Raw genomic sequence first — 17,380 nt, forward strand, 5'->3', positions numbered from 1 at the left:
CATGCATCCATGAGGGCTTGGGTTTGATCCTTAGTGCTAAAAAAACATTAAAATCAAAATTAAAAACCAGGATTAGTGGCACATGACTACAATCCCAGCACTCAGGAGGCTGAGACAGGAGGATCTCTGTGAGTTTGAGGCCTGCCTAGACTGCATAGTGAGTGCAAGGGGAACCTGAATTGCATGGTGAGACTCTGTCTCAATAAAAGAACTTTTTTTTGGTTCTGGTTGGGTGCCAGACAGACTTGGGTATTGCAGGGAAAGATGTTTGCCCGGAACATCTGTCCTGGCCCAGATTTGACGCAAACTCCCTGAGCCATGAACCCTGTGCCTTTCAGCAGGGCACAAGTCAGGGTTACCCGACAGCCCCTGGAGGCCGAGGCTGCCCACTCACCATCACCGTCGCTGGGAGAAGGCTGTGGGCCACCTGCCAGGCAGGCACTACTGGATGAAGCGATGGGTGAGGGGGCGGCCAGTTTCCAGGAGGCAGGACAAGCGCTTCCTCCTCCCGACCTCACGGCCCATACAGCACTTAACTTCCAGCTGGTCCTTCTCCCAGCTTCGGAGTCCAGCTGGGAGCTCCGATGCCTCTACCAGGCCCTGGACCAAAGAGGCAGCATTCGAGCGTGGCCATTTTGCCTCCTTTATAAGACAAGGTCTCACTATGCAACCCAGGCTGGCCCTGAATGCCCTGTGACCCTTCTGCCTTAGCCTCCCGAGTACGGGGATGACAGGGATGCACCACCATGCCCGGCTCCAACTGGCACTTAGACGACTGTGACCCGTTCTCCTCCCAACGCAGGGCCAGCCTCCTTGTCCATGTCCTGCCCCACTCATCAGGGCCCAGGCAGCAGACAGGAAGTGGGGAGAGAGGCTCCCAGTGGCCCTGTGCCCTGGGTGGGGTCGAGGCACTGGCCCAGATTGCAGGCAGAGATACCCAAATGTTAATCACCACTTAGTGTGGGTGGTGGGGAGGCGCGGCCACGTGTGTACCCAGATCTAATGTGGCGGTAATGCTAGATAAGACTGGATCAGGGCAAGCGGGCCAGAAGCTGGGGTATAAAGTGGCAGGGATAGAGGGGACCAAGAAGGGACCCAGCCTGTCCTTCTGGAAGAGCAGAGAGTGCGGTGAGACAGAGGTGGATGGGGTGGTCAGGGCTACGGAGCTGCTGGGCCCTTGGGAAGGCGGGTCTGGACTGCACCTCTCCAGAGCCCATGGCCTCAGTGGGCAGGGCTGCGGGGCAGGTTCCCCTCTGCTCCTCTGCCCTGCTGCGGACCCAGCAGGAGAAGGGCACAGTCAGGAGCCAGGAGTGGTGGCACACGTCTGGTATGCCAGCACCAAGGAGGCTGAGGCAGGAGGACCTCCTGGAGTTTGAGGCCAGCCTGGGCTCCATAGTGAGCTCAAGGCCGACCCAAGCTGCACGGAGAGACCCTGGCATAGACAGAAAACAGCAGGGCGGAGCAGGGCGTGACCCTTGCTGCCCACTGTTCAGGGTCTCTGCTGCCCACACCTGCATCTTCTTGGAGGTGCCACCCCGGCCTCTTAAATCACCCTTCTCTGCACCCAGCAAGGCCGAGGCCCCGCGGGTCACAACCTCTCAGCTGCCCCTCCTCCGGGCCTTTTCTCCCTGCAGCTCGGAAGCCCTGGGCGATGGTGGCCGTGAAGATCTGCTCTCTGCTGCTGCTCTTCCTGGCTTCAGGGCTCGGAGAGAAGGGGGAGGCTCAGGCCAGGTAGGAGTGGCTGACGCAGGAGCCGGGAAGGAAGAATGGGAGGGAGCCAGGCCCTGTGGAGAAAGAGATGGGGAGGAACCCCAGGCGGCTGCCTGTGCAAGGATGACAGATGCAGAGAACTCTTCTCCCCCACCCTTCTTTTTTTTATTGGGTGGGGGGATTTTTTGAACTAAGAGTCTCCTCTTGTAGTTTAAGCTGGCCTTGAACTTGTTTATGGAGCCCAGGCTGACTCACAGCGATCCTCCTGACTCAGCCTCGCGAGCACTGGGATGACAGGCATGGACTACCACACCTGGCTGCAGACAGCGTTTCCCTTCCTGTTTCTCTGACAAAGGTCTGGCTGTGTAATCCAGGCCGGCCTTGAACTCACCTAGATCTCCCTGCCTCAGCCTCCAGAGGGCTGGGACGCCAGGCTTTCCAGATATGCGCTAAAGTAGGAAGGGCAGGAGGAAAGCACCATGGGCCGCAGGCCTTGGGGATGAGCGAGGCCTTGGCCCTCTGCGTGGAAACCAGAAGCGAGTGCGCGCACAGGCAAACATGCACATGCACGCATACGCAAGCGCACGCACACATGCAAACGCCCGCACATGCAAACGCGCACGCACGCACGCACGCACAGGCACGCACACACGCACAGGCACGCACACACGCACGCGCGCACCTGCAAGCTACACCCTGGCTCCCTCCCTCCCTCGCTGACCTCTGCTCCCCCCAGTCTCCAGGGATCCCCGCAGAGGGCCGTGACCCCCTCTCTCCCTTCCCTGCTGCCCCGCAGACCCCAGGCCCAGCCCAGCGGCCCCCGAGGCCCCAGGTACGCGGAGGGGACTTTCATCAGCGACTACAGCATCGCCATGGACAAGATCCGCCAGCAGGACTTCGTCAACTGGCTGCTGGCACAGAAGGGGAAGAAGGGCGAGTGCGTCCCCCCCCCCACGCCCCCACGCCCCCACGCCCCCACGCCCCCCACTCCCCACCCTGCCCTCCAGCAGCGCCTGCGCAGTGCCATGCACAGCAACTGGGGCTATCTGCCTGGGGAGCATGGGGTACACACAGGGCCGACCCCAGAGCCCAGTCCAGGCGGTGGAGGCCAGAATGAGGCTTGGCCTTGTCATTATCTCCTCTTTTAGGGGGAGGAGAGGTTGAGACAGGGCCTCTTTGTGTGGCCCAGGCTGGCCCCCAACTCACCACCATCCTCCTGCCTCAGCCTCCCGCGTTTGGGGATGACAGGTGTGCGCCACCTCCCGGCCAGCCTGGTAGATTAGGAGAACAGGCTGCAGAAGGTGGAGTGGAGAGAGAGGCGTTCTCAGCGCGAGGGTCCTGGTGGCAAAAGATCCCACTGTTCCCAGATGGGGCAAAACCTCCCCCTCCCTCTCAGGCCTCATTTATCTCCTCCAGCTGGAGTCACAACCTCACTCAGAGGGACACCCACAACCCGGAGCTGTCCAGGCCATCTCAGGAGAGGCAGGGGCCCTCAGAGCCGCAGAGGTGAGACCCCGTGCGAGCAGGGAGCTGCCTGGCATCTGTCACTCTGCTTGCCACACTGCAGAGCAGGCCATTCTGTAGTTCAGGCTGGCCTTGATCTCACTCTTAACCCAGGCTTGTGTGATCCTCCTGCCTCAGCCTCCCGAATGCTGGGAGGACAGGCGTGTGTGACTATGCTCTGCTCTCTCGTTGGTTTGGCTGTGCTGAAAAGCCCAGGCCCCCAAAATCTGAGAGCTCAGGGAACCCAGAGGCCGCGGCCACCCCATCTCGCCAGTCTCTTGGTGTCAGACCCCACTCCTGCTCTGGGCGAGGCTCGGCTCTGCAGGCACCTGCGCTGACTCTCTGTGCCCTCCCAGGCCCCAGGACTCGGACCTGCTGCAGGAGCTGCTGGTGCCCGAGCTGCTGGCCCGGATGGTGGAGTGGGCGGAGCTGTGCCACCTCAGGTGGGCAGGGGCTCTGTGAGGGGCCCCTGGCTAAACCTGGGCTTCAGTGGGTGGATGTTGGCCACCCCTGTGCCCACAGAGATGGGCTGGGCCCTGCAGGCGCTGGGTGTCCTCCAGCCACCAAGTAGCAAGCCAGCCTTATTTGGACCTTTGCTCAACACACATGAGCAGATTACTTGGCTTTTCTTTCTTTCCTTCCTTCCTTTCTTTTCTTTTCTTTTTAGACAGGGTCTCCCTATGGTGCCCAGGCTGGCCTTGAACTCACAAAGATCCTCCTGCCTCAGCCTCCCAAGTGCTGGGATGAAAGGCATGCACCACAACCATGGCATGGGGCTTAGAGAAAGGAGTTCAGCTTCCCTCCCTTCAGCTTCCTATCACCTGTCCTCCCCGAGTTCCCCTGCCCATCCCTGGTGTCCCATCTGGACCGTGGGGATCCCTGCAGTTGGGGGCTCATGGCCCTGCTTTAGGCCCACCGCCCAGCTCCATGGTCACTGGTGAAGTGTAACAGGACACCCCTCCAACATACAGAAGCTGATGCACAGAAGCTGGGTCACATTTGGCTTCTTTTTTTGGTGGCACCAGGCAGGTGTTGCCCTGAGCTACGCTCCAGGTCTTTCTCTTTTTGGAGGCAGTTTCCCTAAGTTTGCTGGGCCCTGCTGGAACTTGTGATTCTTCTGCCTCAGCCTCCCATGGTGCTGGCATGGCACCTGCAAGCCTTAGGGATTTTGCTGTGGGGGCGAGGGGGTGGAGGCCGGATCTGGCCAGTTTGTGCTGTACCTGCTGGACTCCAACTCCTGGGGATGATGCCCCTCTCCTCCTTTTCCCTGCGGCCCAGGTCTCAGTGATGACCCAGCCCAGCTCCAGCTGGACTCCGCCCTGCGCGTGCCCACCCCCGGCTTCCATTTCAAGACACAAGTCAGGCCAATAAAGAATCCGCTGCAATAAATCTTGGTGTCCACCCAGAGTTTATTCCGACCCCTGAGAAGCGAGCACAGGTCCTGTGTGTGGGTATCTGCCTGTGCTTGCCTCTCCCAAAGGAGAGGGTCGCGTAGGACTGGAGATGCTATGAGTCCAGCACTCAGAAGGCTGAGACAGGAGGATCTACTGAGATGAATGGGCTGAAGGGAGGGGAAGAGCGGCTCCCAGGCTATCTCTGGGTTTTACACAATGGAGGATCTGACCTGGTAGCAATAGCGGGTTATGGGAAGGGGGCAGCCGCCTAAAGTCCACACTTGGTCCACAGCAGCCAAAGCCCTCCCCACGCAGCAGGCAGCTCGTGGCAGGGCACCCCTCCCCGCGTTCCGGGAGGCTCTTCCTGCGCCTGCGCAATCGGCCTGGCGCCGCCCCCGCCCCCATCCGATTCAATCCATCAAACTCTTACGTGCCTGGGGTCCCACCGCTTCCTCGCTCTGCCCCGCCTGTCACTTTCTCACTGGGGGCCTCCGTTTATCGTCTGTGAAATGGGCATTATTCCTGAGGCCCCTGCTGTGTTAGCGCTGTGTGTTTGGGAGCAGAGCTTCCCCTAGCGGTCCAAACCAGAGTTAAATTCCAGACCCAGTGGCTGTGTAGCCCTGGCCGGCTTTAAACTTGTGATCTTCGTGCCTCAGCTTCACAGGTTGAGAGGCGCACAGGTGTGTGCCACCACGCTTGTCTGAGAAATGAATTTTTTAAAAACTTTTTATCGGTATCGGGGATCGAACTCACGACCCCCTGCTTGCAAGGCAGGTGCTTATGCCGCTGAGCTAAATCCCCAGCCCCCTGAGAAATGAATTTTTAAAAATAGGATAAACTAGGTGAGGCGGTGCAGGCCAGTAGCCCAGCATTTGGGAAGCTGAGACAGGAGGATCAAAAATTCGAGCTCAACCAAAAAAAATTTTTTTTTCTGAGCTCAAACTGTGCAACTAGCAACCAAATGATCTGGTGAGAGCTCTGGCTCAAAGCAAACAAAACAGATTGGAGGTGTAATCAAAGTGAAAGCTCTGGAATCAATCCCCAGTATCATAAATGAATAAATAAGAAAATACATTCCAGACTGGGCGTGGTGCTGCACACCTGTGATCTCAGTACTTGGGAGGCTGAGACAGGAGGATCTTTGTGGGTGCAAGGCCAGCCTGGGCTACAAAATGAGCTCAAGGCCAGCCTGAGCTGCATAGTGAGGCCCTGTCTCAAAAAAGACTCCCCGGGGCTGGGGATTTAGCTCAGCGGCATAAGCGCCTGCCTTGCAAGCAGCTAGTCGTGAGTTCAATCCCTGGTACCGATAAAAAGCAAAAAGACAAAAAAAAAAAAAAAAAAAAAAAAAAAAGTTTAAAAAAGACTCCCTGCAAAAAAAAATTTAAAAATTAAAAAAATAAAAAATTCTAGCAATTCTAACAGAACTGAAGTTTAAATTGATGCTTCTGGAATTTTATGGTCAGAGGGGTGTTGTCAGTGAAACAGAAAGGGCTGGTGCCCTTGTCCCTGACATTGACACTGTGGTCTCACTACTGTGAGCTGGGCATTGAGAAAAGCATTTTGGAAACTTCATATTTCTCTTGGCCAAAGAAAATTAGAGTTAGACATGGTGGTGCATGCCAGAAATCTCAGCGCTTGGGAGGCTGAGGCAGGAATGCAGTCTAGTCTGAGCATTTTAGTGGATTCTGGGTTTGACCCTCCCCAAAACAGTAAAAAAAAAAAAAAACCCTCATAATCCTCTTTAAGGTTTCATGATAACCCCTTCAAATACCATAATAACAGCCATCACCCTGACATGCTGACACATGCCTGTCATCCCAGCACTGGGGAGGCTGAGGCAGGAGGATCACTGTGAGTTCTAATGAGACCCTGCCTGACTCAAAAAATAAACAGAAAAAGAATACATTAAACACTTGGGAGGCTCCAAGAGGTAGGAAATTAAAAGCCCACCCAGGATGAGCTACTCTCCCACAAGGTCAGCAAGTCCTTGGGAGGGAGGGAGACCATCCCGGATCCCCAGCCTTCCGGGGTGAGTGGAGCAGAGGCCTAGGCGCCATTGCGGATGCATCTGGAATCCTGTGACCTGGTTGGGAACCACTGGGAATTCGAAATTAGAGACAGGACAGGAATTCGAAATTAGAGTCAGAGACAGGAATTACACCATGACCCAGGCTACAAACCAGACTCTTTCTTTCTAGCCGGGAACTTTCCGGTGAATCATCAGTCAGTCAGTCAGCAAACTTCCCTCTGAAAACCCAAAGGGAGCAGAAGGGCCTGAATCTGGGCCTTGTGCAGGGAGTTGTGAGCCTGGTGAGTGTGAACAGTTCAATCTGCCATCCTTACAAGGAAAGGGGTTTGTCTAGAGGAGGTGAGCACCTTAGGAGCCGGCTGTAGTGTCCAGGAGAGTGTAGAGAGACTGTGAAGTCAGTGCATCGGGGATCACAGTGGTCAGGGTTTGGACCTCAGTTCCTGCATCAGATCCCAACACACCAAGTTAAAAATCACACTGGAGTCACCACGAAATGCCACATCGCTAAGTTGATGCTAAGGGTTTTTTTGTTTTTGTTTTTGTTTTTTGGCAACAGGGTCTCCCTATGCTGCTCAGGCTGGCCTTGAGCTCACTTTGCAACCCAGGCTGGTCTGAAGCTTGCAAAGATCCTTCTGTCCCATTCCCCTGAGTGGTGAGATTACCGGCATGCACCACCACACCTGGCTTTGGTTTATTTTTTTGAGACAGGGTGTCCCTATGTAGCCCAGGCTGACCTGACACTGGAAGTTATTCTCCTACCTCAGATTCCCAAGTACTAAGATTGAAGGTGCGCACTACCAGGCCCAGCAAACTAAGCCATTCATTTGACCTTCCGGGATGCCATGATTAGAGGGATATTCTCAAACAGGCCTGTTTCTGTTGGGGTGATATCAAAGTTCCCCCACCCTCATCTTTAACACTAAAAGGTAACCTGAAATAACCCGATGTTAACCAATCAGTTCTCTGCCTATTATTCTGTCTCTCTGCCCCCACTTTACAAGGACTGTAACTTGGAAACGACTAATCTGTTTTCTGCTTCTGCTGTATTCAGGACTTTCTGTCTTTAACTCTGTAAGTGTGACCATCAAGGCTCAGGTTTGTTCCCAGCATGCTGCCATCAACAGTTTTTGGACTTTCTGGGATGAATAGTTGCCTGACTCAAGAATTGAAAATAAAGCAAATTAATATTTCTGCATTTTTTTCTTTTGATTGGGACGCTTGATTTGCATAGCAAGTGGTAGATTGTTCTATTGGAGGTTAGGGTGTATGAGTGTGTTTAAGAGGCTCCAATGAACTAAAATAAGAAAACAAACCCAGGCATAGTGTTACATGCCTGTAATCCCTGCACTCGGAGGCCGAAGCAGGATTGTCCTAAATCGTGAGTTCAAGACCAGTCAGAGCTACATAGACCTGATCTCAAAAACAAAAAACCCAAAAGGCTAGAATGTGTCGAAGGGACAACATGACTTTTGTTCTTTGATGGCCAGGCTTGTCCGGATCTAGGCGGTCAGGAGACATCTGTTCACCCGGCCGAAGCACCGAAGCGGGCAGGATGAGTGGAGCCGCACGATAGCGGCGAGGGTCTGCGACTCCGCGCCAGGCAATGAGCGCCGGGATCGCAGCCCTGCTGCGCACCCTCCGCGCCACCGGGGCTGCTCAGATCTCGTTCATCAGCGAAAGGCCGGGCCGTTGCTCTAGGAACCCATCAGCCCGAGACCGGAAACGCGACGCGTGACTTCCGGTGCGCGCTGATGACGTATAACCAGGATTTCCGGGTTGGGAACCGCGGCGGAACCAGGGCTGGAAGAGTCGGGGTCCCGTTGCGGGGCGGCCCGCGGGCCAGGACGGGGATGCACCGTCGCGGGGTGGGAGCTGGCGCCATCGCCAAGAAGAAGCTTGCGGAGGTGAGGGCGGCCGGCGGCTCCCGCCCCCTGCCGCGAGACGGAAGCCGTGCAGCCGAGCTCTGCACCCTGACTCGGGCTTCGGGACGCGGGCTCTGAGTGTCTCTGCTCCTGGTGATCGGAGTGGCAGCATCCTCAGACCCTGCGCCCCTTACTCCTATCCCAGACTTGACAGCAGACGAGGCGTCTCCCTCACCTTGTCCTTCGTCACGCAGAAAAAGGAAACTTAAGAGACACGTTCCCCTCCTCCCTTCAGACGCGGTCACAAAGGGGGGACCCCCAGCGCCCGCTGTCACTCACGCGAGTCTCTGTCCACAGGCCAAGTATAAGGAGCGGGGGACCGTCCTGGCCGAGGACCAGCTGAACCAGGTGAGTGACGGCAGGAAGGGAGACCCAGGGCTTCGGCATAAACGAGGCTGTGTGGACTGAACTGAAAGCACAGGAATCTGCCAAATCCCGACTTCAGGGCCGCTGCGGGTTCCATGCGGTGCTGCTGTTAGCTGGCATCGGTGAATGACTACGTGCTCATACAGTCCTGGACACTTACCGTGTTTCATCCCTCTTGACCTCCCGGCTTTCGTTTTCTTATGTCTTGCTGGGGATTGAACTCAGGGCCTCCCACCTGCAAAAACTCTTTTTGGTTGTTGTTGTTGTTTTCCTTTTTATCGGTACCAGGGATCGAACTCATGACTGCCTGCTTGCAAAGCAGGCGCTTATGCCGCTGAGCTAAATCCCCAGCCCCCCTGCAAAAACTCTTAACGGGGTCTCCATCTCCAGCCTGTGTCCTGTATCCAGTTCCTTTGTATGCTGATTTTTCCCATCCTGTGTCAGCCTAAGTTAAAGATGAACCAGGTGTGGTGACGCACACCTGTTAGGCCCAGGACTGAGGCAGGAAGACTGCAGGGTTACTATTTTTTAATCAGGGGATGGGGTGTTTGAGACACAGTGTTGCTATCTAGTTTAGGTTGATCTTGAAATCACTATTAAGTCTAGCTGGCCACAAACTCGTGAAAATCCTCCTGCCTCAGCCTCTTGAGTACTGGGATTAAACGGGTGCACCACAGGAGAATTATAGGTTTGAGTCCATCCTGGGCAACTTAGCAAGACCTTGTCTCCAAAAAGGGGCCAGGGCACTAGATGTAGCTCAGTGCAATGGTCCTGAGTTTAATCCGTGGCACCCTAAGAAAGAGATTCCCAATAAACAGTACTAGTTATCTGAGAATAGCATTGCATTGAGAAGACTCATGGGGTAGTAAAGCATGGGCCTGTTTAAAGACACTGAGACATAGGCCAGTCAATTTAGCTCAGCCGAATAAGAGCCTGCCACTGAATTACTGCCTTTCCTTCTTCAACATCCCCAGCCCCAGGGGATGGAACCCAGAACCTTGGCACTGAGCTGCATCCTCTTTGGTTTTTATATTGAGGCAGAGCTTGCTAAGCCACTAGTCACCCAGGCTGGGTTGGAATTTGGGATCCTCCTTCCTTAGCCTTCCAGTGTGCTGGGGCTACCAATAGGCACCACTGTGCCTAGCTAAAAGCAGTTTTTGAGCTGGGCACAGTGGCACACACCTGTCATCTCAGGTGTACCCTGCACACTTTGGGAGGCAAGGAGGGAGGATTGCAAGTTTGATCTGGCTAAGCAGTTTAGCAGGACCTTTATCTTAAAGTAAAAACAACTTTTTATGTAAGATTATAGTCCATGCAAACTTGAATTCCAGATCTTCCTGCCTCCATCTCCTGAGTGCTGGGATTACAGGCATGGACCACCACACCGGCTCCTAGTTCTATTTTTTAAAAAAAAGGTTTTCTGAGAAAAAGAAGAGAAGCACTAGACTAAACGTGCATGAGGTTATGGGAAGCCTTTTAGGACAGGGCCAGTTTCAGAATGGAGGGGGCAGAGCAACCCTGCATTCCTGCCGGGCACAGCCTGGTAGGGAGAGCCCAGCTCTGACCCCCTCGCTGTCTGTCCCCCAGATGTCGAAGCAGCTGGACATGTTCAAGACCAACCTGGAGGAGTTCGCCAGCAAGCACAAGCAGGAGATCCGGAAGAACCCCGAGTTCCGTGTGCAGTTCCAGGACATGTGCGCCACCATCGGGGTGGACCCCCTGGCCTGTAAGGAGATGTCCTCGGGGCTCCGTGTCCACCTCTGCCATCCCTGCTGGAGGGGTGTCTGCTGTTCCCAGCGTGAAGGGGCAGATGCAGGGTGCCACACAGTTGTGGGATGGCCCCAGGCTGGCTCTTGGCACTGAGCTATATCCCCAGCCCTTTTTAAGTTGTTTTGAGGCAGCATCTTCTGCCCTGGCCTCTCAGTGCCTGGATTACAGGTGTGCACCACTGTGCCCGCCTTTCACCTTAATGCTGGTGTGAAAATAGTGTGGTCATGCAGTCAGTCAACAAAGCGCGGTGCACAGAGGGAGAGTGCATATCCTGGCCTTGTGCACTAATTCCAGAGGTGAGTGCTGCCCACAGCATGAGACAGATGGACCCGACCCACAATAGCTCCGCTTTGTGATGCCGCAAAAGCAATGGTCAGTGGGGTGCAGCAGTACAGGCCCGCACCTCCTCCTACTTGGGAGGCTGAGGCAGGAGGATTCTGTGTTCCAGGCCACTTGTGACAACATGGCAGGAGCCTGTCTCAAAGACAGATGGCATTCACTAAAACACGTACTTGAATTTTCAGTCTCTGTTTTTTCTGTGCTGTGACTTTTCTCTTGTGACAGCTCAGCTTCAGGGTCATCACTCCCCATAGCAGACTGTTAGGCTAATCTGTGACAGTCTTTGGATTAGGCATATAAATGCACTTTTTAGTTTTTGATTTATTGAGACTGGGTATCACGTGTGGCCCAGGCTGGGCTCAAACTTATGGCAGTTCTCCTGCCTCAGCCTCCAGTGCTGGGAGCAAAGGTACCACCATGCCCAGTGACGCCCAGTTCCTTAAACTCATTGGCATAGTGTGGTCAGTTGATGGTGGATTTGCTGTAGTATAACCCTGCTGTCTTGTGAGGAGCATCCGTGCATGTTGTAGACACTTGGCTTACAGTTCTAGGCCCTTGGGATTGTGATGAACTTTTCTCCGACGTACATTTTTCCATTTAATGGAACTACAGTCACGAGTGTGGTGGGCACCACCCAGGTCCCACTGCTTGGGAGGCTTGAGAGGCAAGTATGAGGCCAGCCCACGGAGACTGTCTCGGGACAGCAGGCGTGGTGGTGTCAGCATTGGGAGGCTGAGGCAGAAGGGCCAAAAGTTCACACCCTGCCTGGGCAATTTAGTGACATGGTGAGACCTGTCTCAGAATAAGGGGAGGTGCTGCTCAGAGCAGAGGCCCTGGCTTCAATCCTTAGAGGGGGGAAAAAATTAAGAATAGGCAGTTGTGGTAGCCCATGCTTTAAGTAAATCCCAGCACTTGGGTGGCTGAGGCAGGAGGATCGCTGTGAGTTCAAGGGCAGCTTGAGCTACATAGCGAGGCCATGTCTCAAAAATAAATAAATTAAGAAAATAAACGGGCCAGAGCTGAAACTCAGTGGCAGAGCACTGCCCAGCATGTGTAAGGCTAAGGGTCAGTCCTCAGCACCACAAAAAGAAGAGGAGAAAAACCTGAACATTGTCCAGCTTGGCTTCGGGAACTCGGAGCCTGCGTTGTTTTAGCCACACTGTCGCTGTCACTGAGGGAGAGGACGACTCATTTTTTCAGTGTGCACAGCCACATAAAAAAGCCTTTTCCTTCTCTTCCGTCTTTGCTCCTTCCTTTCTTCTTCTTTTTGAGGCAGGGTCTCCCTATGCAGTTCAGGCTGTTCTTGAACTATGTAAGGCTGGCTTCCAATCCTGGCAGTCCTCCTGCCTCGGCCTCCTGACTGACTACTAGGATTACAGAGTCAGCCACCATGCAGGGCTTTTTCTTCTTTTCCTGTCCTCCCTTCATGCTAGGTGTGGAACCCAGGGCATCTTCTGGCTCAGTGACCAGTGCCCTCCGGCTGGGCTGTGACCTCAGCTCCGGAGAGGACTCGCAGTGTCCACCCTGGGAGACCATCTGAGAGTCAGTCAGATCCCAGGCGCCTAGCTGAGGTGCATGGGGAGCCAGTCCCTGGGCTGGGCAACAGGGCCTCCCAGGGAGAGGTGTTTTCAGCCAGTGCCCAAGGCACACAGGTTTCAGGAGCCATAACCTGGCCTGGCTTTCTGTTCCGCAGCTGGGAAAGGCTTCTGGTCAGAGATGCTGGGCGTGGGCGACTTCTACTATGAGCTGGGCGTGCAGATCATCGAAGTGTGCCTGGCACTGCGGCACCGCAACGGAGGTGAGGGAAGGAGAGACGAGGGACGAGGGACGGAGAGGGAAGTGGGGGAGGGAGGGAGGAGGGCCCGGCCTGGGGAGTGCAGCCTTCACCCAGGCGCAGGAGCTTCCTTTCTGCTTCCTTAGGGCCGCTGCCCCTTTGCAGCACAGGATCTGGGCGCCGCATCTCGGCTGGGAGCCCCGCCCTGCTCCTTCCGGGGCGGAGCTTGGGGCGGGGCCGAGTGTCAGGCCCACCCCACCGCCTCCAGAGGCTGAGCCAGGAGGGCTGGAAATGATCCATATCCTTGGCCATTAAGAGAAATGCAAATTGGAGCTGGGGATAAGCGCCTGCCTTGCAAGCAGGCAGTCATGAGTTCTATCCCCGGTACCAATAAAAAGGAAAAAGACCAAAAAAAAAAAAAAAAAAAAAAAAAAAAAGAAATGCAAATTAAAACATTGTGATTCTGCTTGTCCTAAAAAGAACCTGGAGAAATCAGAACTGCGGTGGGGCTGTGGGGAAGGAGCCCCGCTGCCCTGCCGTGGGAGTGCAGACTGGTGCGACCACTGTGGAAACTCGCATGGAGACTCCTCAGAAAGGAAAGCTAGGAATTCCACATGAGCCAGTGTTCCCCCTCTAGGAGTCCCCCTGAAGCAGTTAAAGATACCACACTGCAGTGAGCCCACATGCCCGCGTTCACTGCTGTGGTCGTGTTTGGTTTTCTTGAGACAGGGTCTGCTGTACAGTTCAGGCTGACCTCGAACTAACTGTGTGGCTGAGACTGGTTTTGACTTCCGGGCAATCCTCTTGCCTCAGCCTCCTGAGTGCTGGGATTACGGCTTGCACCTCTTACCCCCCCCCCCCCGCCCCCAGTCTATAGCGGCACAGTGCTAACAGCTAAATCTTGGAAGTGGCCTGTGTGTCCATCAGCAGAGGAATGGATGAAGAAAATGTGGTGGACACAGTGGAGTTCTGCTCTACCATAAAGAAGGATAAAGGAGGGCTGGGGATTTAGCTCAGCGGCATAAGTGCCTGCCTGGCAAGCGTGAGTTCGTGAATTCGATCCCCAGTACCGCAAAAAAAAAAAAAAAAAAAAAAAAAAAGCGGATAAAGGAACCATTTGTAGGAAAATGGAAGCACCTGGAGACCAGAGTTAGACACAGCTTAAATATAGCCTGGTTTCTTATATGAGAAATTCAAATTAGAAATAAAGAGCAAAATGAAAGGTAACAGGAAGTAGGGAAGGGGAAGGGGGTGAAAGGGAGGAGCAGTGTGCTGTCTGCGGCTGCTCCACACCAGGGACGTGCATGCCACTAATGTGAATGTGCACCAATGGAAAGGTGACGCACACCTGTCAGCCTAGCACTCGGGAGGCTGAGTCAGGAGGGTCGCTGGGGGTGCAGGGCCTGCCTGAACTGCACAGTGAGACTGTGTCTCAAGGAAAAAAAAACACCCCTGTGTGGATAGCTCCTCGGGTAATATTGTAATACTGTTTTTTTTGTCTTTTTCCTTTTTATCGGTACTGGGGATTGAACTCACGACTACCTGCTTGCAAGGCAGGCGCTTATGCCGCTGAGCTAAATCCCCAGCCCCTTACTGTTTTAATCTTAGGCAGAAGTTTTCCAGTTTTTCTGGGTCTCCCTCTTGTGACGTTCTGAAAGTTCTGAATGTTCAGTTGTGGACCCAGTTAGTTTATAAAAAAGCAGGTAGAGCAGTGAGCATGTTAACATACCTGCAGGCTGAGCACAGTAGCACAAGCCTCTAATGCCAGCACTGGGAGGCTGAGGCAGGAGGACTGCAACTAGGAGCCTGGTCTGAGCAACTCAGCAACTTAGGGAGAGCTGTCAAACAATAAAATTTTTCTTTCTTGAAAAAAAGAGTTCAGTATGTAGCTCAGTATGAAGGCCCTGGGTTTCGTCCTCAGTAGCGTAGAAAAAAGATGCAAAAGTGCATGAAGTTAATCTCCTTTGCTCTCCCTTTCTCTTGACAGGGCTGATAATGCTGGAGGAGCTGCACCAGCAGGTGTTAAAGGGCCGGGGCAAGTTTGCACAGGATGTCAGCCAGTAGGTCTCACTGTCTAAGCCCTTGCAGTAGAGAAAGAAGGTTTTTTTGGTACTTCGAACTCATGACCTTGCACTTACCTGGCAGGTGCTGTGCTGCTGAGCTGTATCCCCAGCCTAGAAAGAGATCTTTAAACTCAGATGTGGTGGCACAGGCCTGTAATCCCAACACTCGGGAGGCTGAGGCAGGAGGACTGCTGCAAATTTGAGGCCAGCCTCGGCTACACAGTGAACTCAAAGCCTATCTGGAATACATAGTGAGATCCCGTCTCTGAAAGAAAAACAACACTCTGACAAACAAGATCAGTGGCCCATGCCGGGGGTACCGCTAGGCAGCATGGCACCTGCCTGGCAAGTTTAAACTCCCGAGTTAGAATTCTGGTACACCTTCCCCCCACCAAAAAAAACAGCCTTGCTGCAGGTTGCTTCCTCAGCAAGGGTGCTGGCCTGGAATTGCTCGGGGTTGCCACAAGCCCTGCTGTCTCCGCAGCAGCCCGTCCCTGGCTGGGGCACCTGGGCTTTGCCAAGGCTGAAAACCCGTGGCTGGGTATGCGCCACAGGCTATTGTATTCATTTGCTTTTACTCTTGAAAGCGCACTGAAGAAATAAAACAATCTGCTAGTGGGGGCTTGAGTTTCAGAATGTGGTCACCAGCCAGGCCACCTGATTGGTTTCAAAGCGGAATAGAGCCAATCTGAGGCTGGGGCAGGGGATGGCACAGTGGAGCCCAGCCTGGGCTTCTGTCCCCGAGTGTAGACTGTGCACAGGAAGAGGTGGGGACTCAGAACCCACGGTGGCCCTGCCATGTTTCCTGCGTGGCCCACCGCCTCTGGCCACCGTCCAGGCAACCATCTGGGCACTATCTGGTGCCTTCTCTTTGGTGGCACCTGGATGGGGTCCTGGCACTGAGCCACACCTTCTCATCATGCCGGGAATATGCCAAGTGCCAGGTTGTCTTTGGGATGCGTCCTTGGTGGCTGCGGGCAGAGCTGAGGCAGTCTTCGTTGTCACTGGGGGGGACCTGCCAGAACCTGACATGGTACTTCGTCCTACAGAGACGACCTCATCAGGGCCATCAAGAAGCTCAAGGCACTGGGCACAGGCTTCGGCATCATCCCGGTGGGCGGCACCTACCTCATCCAGTCCGTGCCTGCCGAGCTCAACATGGACCACACTGTGGTGCTGCAGCTGGCGGAGGTAGGGTGGTCAGGGGGCTGGGGCCATGGGCAGGGGGCTGGGCCTGCAGATGGCCTGCGAGGCTTCCGGGGGAGGCTGCCTTCTGATGGCTTCTTTAAACCACGCTGGGATTCAAGTTTTGTGCTCTACATGGTAGCGCATGTCTCTGATCCAGTACTTGGGAGGCTGAGGCAGGAAGATCACCCTTAGTTCAAAGCCAGCCTGGGCTACAAAGTGAGGTGGAGGCCAGCCTGAACTACCTGGCAAGACCCTGGCTCAAAAAAACCTGGAAATCAGAATAGAACAATAGTCCCCCAAAAAGATGATTGTGTTCACCAGTGCCCAGCCCTCAGCATGTACTGTGGTCTCCACAGCAAGGTGTTCAGGGGGACATTCCACCATTTAATTCTGGCATTAAAGCTGAAAGAGGTGCCCTTGGGTGGTAGGCCAGCATGGCCCTCCTTGGCGGGGCAGCTGGCTCTGAGCACCTGGCGTCCCACATGCGCTCTGCGTCCTATGGGGCCTTGGACACCTGCCCCTGTGCCCCCACCCCAGCCTGGCCCTGTGGTGGTTCTTGCTCCCATGGGGACACATTACTGTTCCCAGGTGGCCCTGAGCACCCGACTCACTCAGCCCCCATCCTTTCTCCCTCCAGAAAAACGGGTACGTGACAGTCAGTGAGATCCAGGCCAGCCTCCGGTGGGAGAAGGAACGCGCACGCCAGGTGCTGGTAGGTGGGGACCCAGCCTGGCCAGGTCCCTACTCCCCCTACTGCGCCTTGAGAAATTGTGCAGGGGTGGAGCCCCCTGGGTGCTTTCCGGACAGGACAGAGTGGGGTGGCTGTGTGAGTGGGAACCTCCTGCCCGGGACACCGCTGCTGTGTGTCACCAGGGGAGGGTGGGGGCGGCCACATGGTGCGTGCTGCTGCTCCAGAGCCACTGCTTGGCCTGGCAGTGCCGTGGGGTCACGGCGCCTGCTTACCCTGCTGTTCCCCCAGGAGCACCTGCTCAAGGAGGGGCTGGCCTGGCTGGACCTGCAGGCTGCCGGCGAGGCACACTACTGGCTGCCCGCGCTCTTCACGGACCTCTACTCGCAGGAGATCACGGCCGAGGAGGCCCGCGAGGCGCTGCCCTGACCCTGGCCTCCCTCCCGTGGGGTGAGGCCCGGACACACTTGTTTATAGAAAATAAAGTTGCAAGTTTTTCTTTCTCGTCCCATTCTTTTATTTTTTCAAAGCGCCGTCCCTGCCCCTGGACCCTGGGGAAGCAGGGTCACTGCTTTGTACCCAAGTGGTCTGTGGGGCCACAGGCTGTGACCACTCAGTCTCAGGGACATGGAGG

The 17,380-nt window shown here is 55.0% G+C and overlaps 2 protein-coding genes across 3 annotated transcripts; both read left to right on the forward strand.

The window, feature by feature from the left end:
- The first annotated feature begins 1,014 nt into the window (after window positions 1-1,014).
- Window positions 1,015-4,602, forward strand: Gip (gastric inhibitory polypeptide). The gene is made up of 6 exons (XM_063249715.1): window positions 1,015-1,128; window positions 1,635-1,731; window positions 2,507-2,647; window positions 3,127-3,216; window positions 3,570-3,656; window positions 4,492-4,602. The coding sequence occupies exons 2-6, from the start codon at window positions 1,652-1,654 to the stop codon at window positions 4,499-4,501; spliced, it is 408 nt and encodes a 135-aa protein (XP_063105785.1). The 5' UTR covers window positions 1,015-1,128; window positions 1,635-1,651; the 3' UTR covers window positions 4,502-4,602.
- Window positions 4,603-8,388: 3,786 nt separating this feature from the next.
- Snf8 (SNF8 subunit of ESCRT-II) lies at window positions 8,389-17,252 on the forward strand. Of its 2 annotated transcripts, none has more exons than XM_003466884.5 (8): window positions 8,389-8,540; window positions 8,856-8,906; window positions 10,512-10,650; window positions 12,727-12,831; window positions 14,795-14,867; window positions 15,920-16,061; window positions 16,696-16,770; window positions 17,038-17,252. In XM_003466884.5, the coding sequence occupies exons 1-8, from the start codon at window positions 8,487-8,489 to the stop codon at window positions 17,173-17,175; spliced, it is 777 nt and encodes a 258-aa protein (XP_003466932.1). In that variant the 5' UTR covers window positions 8,389-8,486; the 3' UTR covers window positions 17,176-17,252. The 2 variants fall into 2 exon arrangements, with proteins under 2 accessions (XP_003466932.1, XP_063107472.1); XM_063251402.1 differs by having other exon boundaries at window positions 16,696-16,764.
- The last annotated feature ends 128 nt before the right edge of the window (window positions 17,253-17,380 follow it).

The sequence above is a fragment of the Cavia porcellus genome, unplaced genomic scaffold, assembly GCF_034190915.1.
Source record: "Cavia porcellus strain 051 isolate PalLab524CR breed Dunkin Hartley unplaced genomic scaffold, mCavPor4.1 scaffold_6, whole genome shotgun sequence".
NCBI lineage: Eukaryota > Metazoa > Chordata > Mammalia > Rodentia > Caviidae > Cavia > Cavia porcellus.

Excerpts from the sequence above, each read along its gene's own strand:
- Snf8 (XM_003466884.5), top strand. The coding sequence starts at position 8,487 with ATGCACCGTCGCGGGGTGGGAGCTGGCGCCATCGCCAAGAAGAAGCTT. Across the intron at positions 10,651-12,726 it reads CGGGGTGGACCCCCTGGCCT|CTGGGAAAGGCTTCTGGTCA; the intron begins GTAAGGAGATGT and ends TCTGTTCCGCAG. Across the intron at positions 16,771-17,037 it reads AACGCGCACGCCAGGTGCTG|GAGCACCTGCTCAAGGAGGG; the intron begins GTAGGTGGGGAC and ends CTGTTCCCCCAG.
- Gip (XM_063249715.1), top strand. The coding sequence starts at position 1,652 with ATGGTGGCCGTGAAGATCTGCTCTCTGCTGCTGCTCTTCCTGGCTTCA. Across the intron at positions 1,732-2,506 it reads AAGGGGGAGGCTCAGGCCAG|ACCCCAGGCCCAGCCCAGCG; the intron begins GTAGGAGTGGCT and ends GCTGCCCCGCAG. Across the intron at positions 3,217-3,569 it reads GGGCCCTCAGAGCCGCAGAG|GCCCCAGGACTCGGACCTGC; the intron begins GTGAGACCCCGT and ends GTGCCCTCCCAG.